This window comes from Coregonus lavaretus (genome assembly GCF_964263955.1).
Source record: "Coregonus lavaretus genome assembly, contig: HAP1_SCAFFOLD_358, whole genome shotgun sequence".
Classification (NCBI taxonomy): Eukaryota; Metazoa; Chordata; class Actinopteri; order Salmoniformes; family Salmonidae; genus Coregonus; species Coregonus lavaretus.
Window position 1 is genome coordinate 446,722 of NW_028166433.1, and position 7,290 is coordinate 454,011.

General features: G+C 41.4%; 1 protein-coding gene across 1 annotated transcript; it reads right to left on the reverse strand.

Moving 5' to 3' along the window:
- Positions 1-3,181: 3,181 nt before the first annotated feature.
- On the reverse strand, positions 3,182-5,963 carry LOC311114713 (retinol-binding protein 2-like). The gene is made up of 4 exons (XM_084189949.1): positions 5,846-5,963; positions 4,391-4,569; positions 3,512-3,613; positions 3,182-3,252 (listed from the first exon to the last, which is right to left on the reverse strand). Exons 1-4 carry the CDS (start codon positions 5,916-5,918, stop codon positions 3,199-3,201), a joined length of 408 nt encoding a protein of 135 aa, XP_084046075.1. The 5' UTR covers positions 5,919-5,963; the 3' UTR covers positions 3,182-3,198.
- Between the last annotated feature and the right edge of the window lie 1,327 nt (positions 5,964-7,290).

The following is a 7,290-nucleotide window of genomic DNA, read 5'->3' on the forward strand; positions in this document are numbered from 1 at the left end:
CTACTTACTCACCCCTTCAAAAAATATATATATTAATAAAAACGAATAAATGAATGAATAATAAAGATAATAATTAATTTGAACATCTTAAACATTCACAAATGTCCTATTTGTACAAATTATCTCCCTGTTTCCTATGTGTATAAATACACTAACTTGATGACTGAATAGTTTGCAGATGTGTATTAGGCTTACCCTGTACAGTCCATGCAGAGATACATCCATGCTGGTGTTGCAAGAAGCACCTTCCAACCAACTAAGCAATCACATACTTGTGTGATAACAATTAGAATGTTATATGCTCCCAGCTCTATGCTTATGATGCTTTATGGTTGATGTGTTCTACTTTAAATCATTTAACTGCAGCCTCTGTTGAGGTTTTCAAATCAATCAGGTCTTGATAAGAAACCCTGGGTGGTGTGAGGAATCCTCTCCCAGTATTCAAAGTCCACACCTCCTCACTGTTGCATGTTCAAAGGTTCCGTAGACCTGGTGACCTGGTGTTCTGTCAATGATAATCACTTAGATCTGTCCTTGTGAAGTAGGAGAGAAGGTCGCAGGCCTTCACAACCCAACTGATTAACAACGTATACTGTACGCTATTCATATATGTCTTCTTCTGGTCATCTACTGTACAATGTACAATGTTTTCGATTGATAGTTCTGTACTCTCACAATAACATGCTAATTTGAGAAGTTACAGTATGTTATGTTTTTAAAAGTTAATATTGTTTGTGTTTATTTGCAAGTACTGTTACCTATGGTCAATATACACCCATATAAATATTCATTTACAGTTTTTCTCAATTGCTAAAACACTAAACCCTATTGTCTGAACCAAATGCTCAGTTGCCTGAACCCACTGATTGAATTAATCACTCTTTTGGCAAAACCATAAGCACTTTTCACCTGTTTAGACATAACTTGCCAACACATTTTCATTGTGATGCACCCGTGCTGCATAATGGTGAGCACAGGTGACAAAAGTCAAACACAATTAGAGCACATGTGTCACCACTTGAACACAACAACTCAAAATTGATCACACTTGTGGCTAATGATGTGAGGGAACATATACAGTAAGCCAGTTCAGAGAGCACTGGTTTGTGAGGCCCTACAATGGATAGAAATCTGAGAGGAAGAGTTCGTGTGAGAGGAGGTCGAGGTGGTCGAGGTGGTCAGCGAAGACAAAGAACAGTAATATCTGATGAAATCAGAGCTACTGTGATTGACCATGTTCTTGTCCATGGTATGAGCATGAGGGAGGCTGGACAAAGGGTACAACCAAACATCAGTAGATTCACTGTGTCCACCATAATCCGAAGATTTAGAGAAGAGAACAGGTAATTACCTTTTTTTGACATTATAGTACAGTATGTAAATGTTGACAGCAATTACTGTATGACATACTATATACTGTACCACAGTATACTGTAAGTAAATATATGTTTCAGTACATCACTGTACCAATGTACTGTAGTATTGTAATGGAGGGTTGGTCTAACTGTTTGTAGGCCTAGTATTCCATGTATATTTTTTGTAACTCCATGTTCTCTTTTTGTAGAATTGAAAGACTGCCACATGGGGGTGGGAGGACAGGTATGTTCTCCCCACACCAAGAGACCCTAATTGTTGATATGGTCCGTGAGAACAATGCCATTAAACTGAGCTAAATTCAGCAGAAGATCATTGAGGACCATTAAAATTTTGAGGGTATCAACAGTGTCAGCCTCTACTGTTGATCGTGTCCTCAAGCGCAACAGACTGAGCATGAAACAGCTATACAGAGTGCCCTTTGATCGCAACTCAGACAGAGTCAAAGAGCAAAGATTCCAGTATGTACAGGTTGGCATATATCCAGACACATTCAATGTTGATTACTCTAAGTAGTGATTTACTGTAGTGGCCTAAATCACTTTTTCCGTATCACTTACAAAACTATATCTATTTCTACAGAGGGTTTTTCAACTGGATGCAATGGAAAGACCCCATCAATACGTCTACATGGATGAAGCTGGGTTTAATCTCACCAAAAGGAGAAGGAGAGGCCGTAATGTGATTGGCCATCGGGCCATTGTTGGTGTTCCTGGGCAGCGTGGTGGCAATGTCACATTATGTGCTGCCATCAGCAATCATGGGGTTGTCCACCATCATGCCAACCTGGGGCCCTACAACACTCACCAGCTCCTCATTTTCCTCAATCACATGCGAGATGCTTTGTTAGGGCAGCAGGATGAGCATCCCATCTATGTTGTTGTTTGGGACAATGTGAGTTTTCACAGAGCCCTCCAGGTTAGAGAGTGGTACAATATGAACCAAGGTTTTATCAATCTTTGCCTTCCACCGTACTCCCCTTTCCTAAACCCCATTGAGGAATTCTTCTCCTCATGGCGGTGGAAGGTATATGAACGCCAACCTTACACCAGGGTAAATCTCCTGCAAGCCATGGGACTTGCCTGTGGTGACATAGGTGTGGAGGCATGCCAAGCCTGGATACGGCATGCCAGGGGTTTTTTTCCCCCGTTGCCTGGCCAGACAAAATGTGGCCTGTGATGTGGATGAAGTCCTGTGGCCTGACCCAGTACGGAGACATGATGCTGTGGCTGAGTAATGCACTTATTTGTATATTTTTGTACTTTATTTTTACATGGGCTTACTGTACACAAGTGGCAAACGCACAAGATTTCTGTTTGTTTTTACAAGTGCTACATGTAAATGCACAAGATTTCGGCACATTTAGCCTACAGTGAACAATAAACATTTATTTCTCCAGCTTCATGTCCTGAGCATTGTGTTTTCTATTTTTCTACGTAGTGTTTAGTGACTGTTCAGTAGTGTTTTTTATTTTGATTGACTCGGGGCACGATTTGACAACATAGTTCAGTTTTGAGCACAGATTGAACTGTTTTGAGGTGAAAGTTTGGTTTTGCAAGAAGAGTCTGAGGTTTTGTGAATGTAGCTTGAAAATTGGGTTTTGTGTTCACAGTTAAGAGAAAAGGAGAGCAGCTTTCAAGAAATGTGTCTTAGCAATCGAGAAAAACTGTAATTTATAGACCAAAGTCAATGCATCCCATCTGCTTGGGTTGAATTAAGTATTTATTAAATGTATGTACGATCACATCATAAATACATAACATAATTATGCAGGCAGAAACACATGAAGGTAATGTTACAATAAATAAGGTTATGTCAGATGTTTCAGGGTTTCTTCTTGAATACTTGTTTGCAGACTTTGTCTTCAACGTGGATCTCCTGAAAGAAGAAGAGATGGACAGAAAGACAATGAGACAATCAAATAACATAAACCCTTAAACTCAACTCTGGACCTCGAAGCCAGTTCCACTGCATTTTTTCATTGTTCCCCTTAGAGTTGAGTTTGGGGAATAGAGCTTCTGTTGTCTTAGGTATGAAGAACCTGTAATGTTCTGTATGTTCAAGTTGAAGTCTAGGACATTTCTCTCTCTCTCTTGTCTGTCTCTAACCCCCCTCCCTCCATCTTCCTCTCTCTCACCAGGTATAGCAGGTCTCCTTCTATCCAATGCTTCCAGCCACGGTTGGCCTTCTCTCCCTTCTGCACAGCCACCAACTTGTCTCCATCCCAGGTAACCAGTGTCTGAAGAACACACACATACACACACACACACACAACAGTCAGCGTACCGTAGACACACATTTGCCCAAATGCCCCACAGCTACGATATCAGGCCGGTAGCATAGACTAGACGTAACATAGTAAACAAAAATCTGGGACACTCAAATTAGTATATGTTACGTTTGGTATGGTTACATAAGACATAAGGTTACTTAAGGCAAAAACAAAAGGAGGGTAGTTGGTCGGGGTGGATGAGTGGGCATATTACGTGAACGTCTGGCAACCGAAAGGTTGTGTGTACTAATTGTAATTCGTAACATATCATACGAATTGTAATTTGTAACATATCATACGAAATGGATGTTGGATATCCATAAATTAATACATACCATACCAAATGTAACATATCATACTAATTTGAGTGTCCCGGATTTTTGCTTGCTATGTTACGTCTACCCCTGAGTCCAGGCTGAATACATTTGTGTAAGTTTCCATAAATCCAGGGTCAACAACCCACAGCAGTGCTTATGGCTGTCTATTGTTTTCTAATCTGAGAGAGACTGCACCAAACCTTTTAAGATGCTTGGATTGTGGGCTATGTGTGTGAGGGCTATGTCACCATACCATATGCATTAACAAACTCAGGGGAAAGCAGGAGATGAAAACCTATAAAAAATGGTGGAATAGACTAAAAGGAGAGAACATGATGGAGAGGGTAAAGGTTAGGGTTTGGAGCCGGTTAGGACTGAGTGCAGTGACAGTGTCTCTCTGACGTGGTCATAGTGGTTGTGGTCCTACCTGGATCGTCCTGTTGTCCAGTCCCTTAGTGACCTCCTCAAACTCCTCCCCGACGGTGAAGTTGACCTCGTAGTTCCTGAAGGTGCTCAAGGTTTTGGTCTCGAACATGTCTCCGTTCTGGACGATCACCTTGGTCTGGGTCAGGTGGGCGGCGATCTTACGGGTGGCAAAGTCAATATCTGGAGGAAACACAGTGAAACAACAATGTAAACATTTAAAGATGTTCTGAGGGTAAAAGGGGGTGCAACTCCTCTCCCAGTCTTGTATTCAAAGTCAATATTAGGAAGGTGTTCCTAATGTTTTGTACACTCAGGATAAATATCAAGTGTGTTTTCATATAGATTGTGTTCACCTTGGTTGGAGAGTGAGGAATGTGTAGTATACATTTTATTGTGCTCCCTTGTGCATAAGCCACCAGTCCTCCTCTTCAGTTATGAGACTCCAGCTCAAGTCCTAGAATTAACATTCCACTCAGGCCAGCTCTGTTGACAGCTCTCATTCACTCTTTAAAAATGGCCTTGTACCAGCAATAGAGCTAAATAAGGTAAATGTGAGCCTGCAAAAGAGACCACCTCTTCCATTTTGATATTCATATTGCATTGGCCACAAAGTGTAAATTCAATTTCTACCCGTCTCTCTTTTTGATGAAGCTCTTTTATTCACCCATCCAAATATTTTTCTCCCTCCCATACGGATGTAATTTTCGATCCGCTCATGGAAATGAGAGAGTGGCACGGAATGAGACGCCTTGGATTTGTTTTTGGGGGGATTTTCTGGGTTGAGCGGGAGGGGATATGAATTGCAGATAAAGTCATGAATAATAAAATACTTGTGGTTGATCAACACCATGCTGAATGGATGGATAGGGGCCTTTGCTTGCCAGCAACATCCCGACGCTGCTTGGCAGAGCTCAGGATGAGATTTTTTATTCTCCGGAATGGGGAGGATAAAAATGCATAAAAGAGTAAATCTATTTTTATTCGACCTGGTAACAAGCAGAAGCCATTCCCACAAACAGTCGAGGTTAAGTCGCCATGACAGCAGCTCAATAAGTAAATGAAGCCGCACTGAATCCTTCTCTCTCTCTCTCTCTCTCTCTCTCTCTCTCTCTCTCTCTCTCTCTCTCTCTCTCTCTCTCTCTCTCTCTCTCACTCACTCTCTCACACACACTCTCGCTGTCTATCACAATCTCACTCACTAACACACTTAAATAAAGTCTTTACACAAACGTTATCTCCGACATCCCCCTCTCTATCAGACACACTTGTGCACACACACACACACACATTGACATATGCACATACGCATGCACACACAACACACTCTTTCTCTGTCAATTCCCTCTCTACTCTACACCCCTTCCCTCCCTCCCTCTCCACCGTCTCTCTCTGCCTGTCTGTATCTCTCTGTATCTCGGGTCCCTATTTTCCAACAGACATTAGAAGAACAGCTTACCAATGGCCTTCATGATATCCTCAAAGTTCTCATTGGTGACCATCACCCATTGTCCGTTGAAGTCTGCAGGCATCTTGGCACCGGCTGGGTTTGTGTTACTGTGTATGCCCTGTATATGTCTATGGGGATTTTGCTCACACACACACACACACGCTGCAAGAGGTAGAGACATATTCTATGGGTCCAACCTTTTATATACAGCCTGTTTACATGTGGAACTGAGGGGCAGGGTTCAACTGATAACACTTTCTCTATTTCTTAGGAAGAGAAGGGGCGGGTGTGTGTGTGTGTGTTTCAAGTGTGGAGGCACTTAGCGTCAGCTAATCCACTGCCTCTTAACAGGCTAGCCGGATCACTTATTCATAGTAATGATGCAGAAAGGAAACAAGATGGAGAGCACAAGTTAGAGCAATGAGAGCTAATTCCCCTGTTGCCTGTAAACACAGACACTAAAAAGCAATGCTGAGGAGAAGGTCAGAAAGTCATTTCCGACTTCTGAAACAATAATAAATATAGACTAGGTTTCCAGTTCAAACACAGAATACAATGAGTGTTCATTTGACTATTTTCTTCATGTTAAGATACAGAGAAATAATGGGAGTCAAAGCAACACACTGGCATTTGCATTTAACCTGCAATCTAGCCTGGTTGCCAGATGTGTACATACTTTAGCCAACTCCTATGCTTTAGCTAAGGAAAACTGGCTAGGGATGGGATTAAAAACCAAAAAAAGATAACTGTCATAAGGTGCATTGTGTCCGTAAAATGTATATAGAGTATGTATAAGCTGGAAGTAGAAGCCTAAGTGTTGTTGTCCATTAGTTTACTCCAATAAGGGGAGGGGTGGGTAGGGTTAGGGGAAAATAATAAAGGAACATATATTTACAAAATATGTATATATATATTTACAAAAAAATATATGGGGGATTGGAAATGATGTAGACAATTATGTTGATGGAATCTACAATCTATCTGCACTATTAAAGCTGATCTATCCCCTAAAATAAAAAAAATAAAAAACATTGGGAAACTGGCAAAAGTATTAGAGATCTGGCAATTACCTCTGTAGCTGTAAGTGGTTTGTGGTTGTATTTGCTTTGACTTTAATTATTCCGAATGAATTACAATATCCTACTGTATTTCTGACTTGAAATCCTTTCTCATAATCAATGCCAATGTAAATATGATTTGTGTGTGTGAGTGAGAGAGAGAGTTGATTACTTCGTTATCCCCATAATCTGCTGCACGAGATTTATCATATCAGCAAAGCAGATAGGAAGTGGAGGGAATGGGGTAGGGGAGACAGAGGGACAGAGAGAGGGACAGAGAGAGGGACAGAGAGAGACAGAGAGAGAGAGGGACAGAGAGAGGGACAGAGACAGAGACAGAGAGAGGGACAGAGAGAGGGACAGAGACAGAGAGAAAGAGAGGGAGGGACAGAGACA

Coding starts and splice junctions, on each gene's coding strand:
- LOC311114713 (XM_084189949.1), bottom strand. CDS start 5,918: ATGCCTGCAGACTTCAACGGACAATGGGTGATGGTCACCAATGAGAAC. Junction 3,614..4,390: donor TGGACAACAGGACGATCCAG/GTAGGACCACAA, acceptor TGTGTTCTTCAG/ACACTGGTTACCTGGGATGG. Junction 3,253..3,511: donor AAGGAGACCTGCTATACCTG/GTGAGAGAGAGG, acceptor TTCTTCTTTCAG/GAGATCCACGTTGAAGACAA.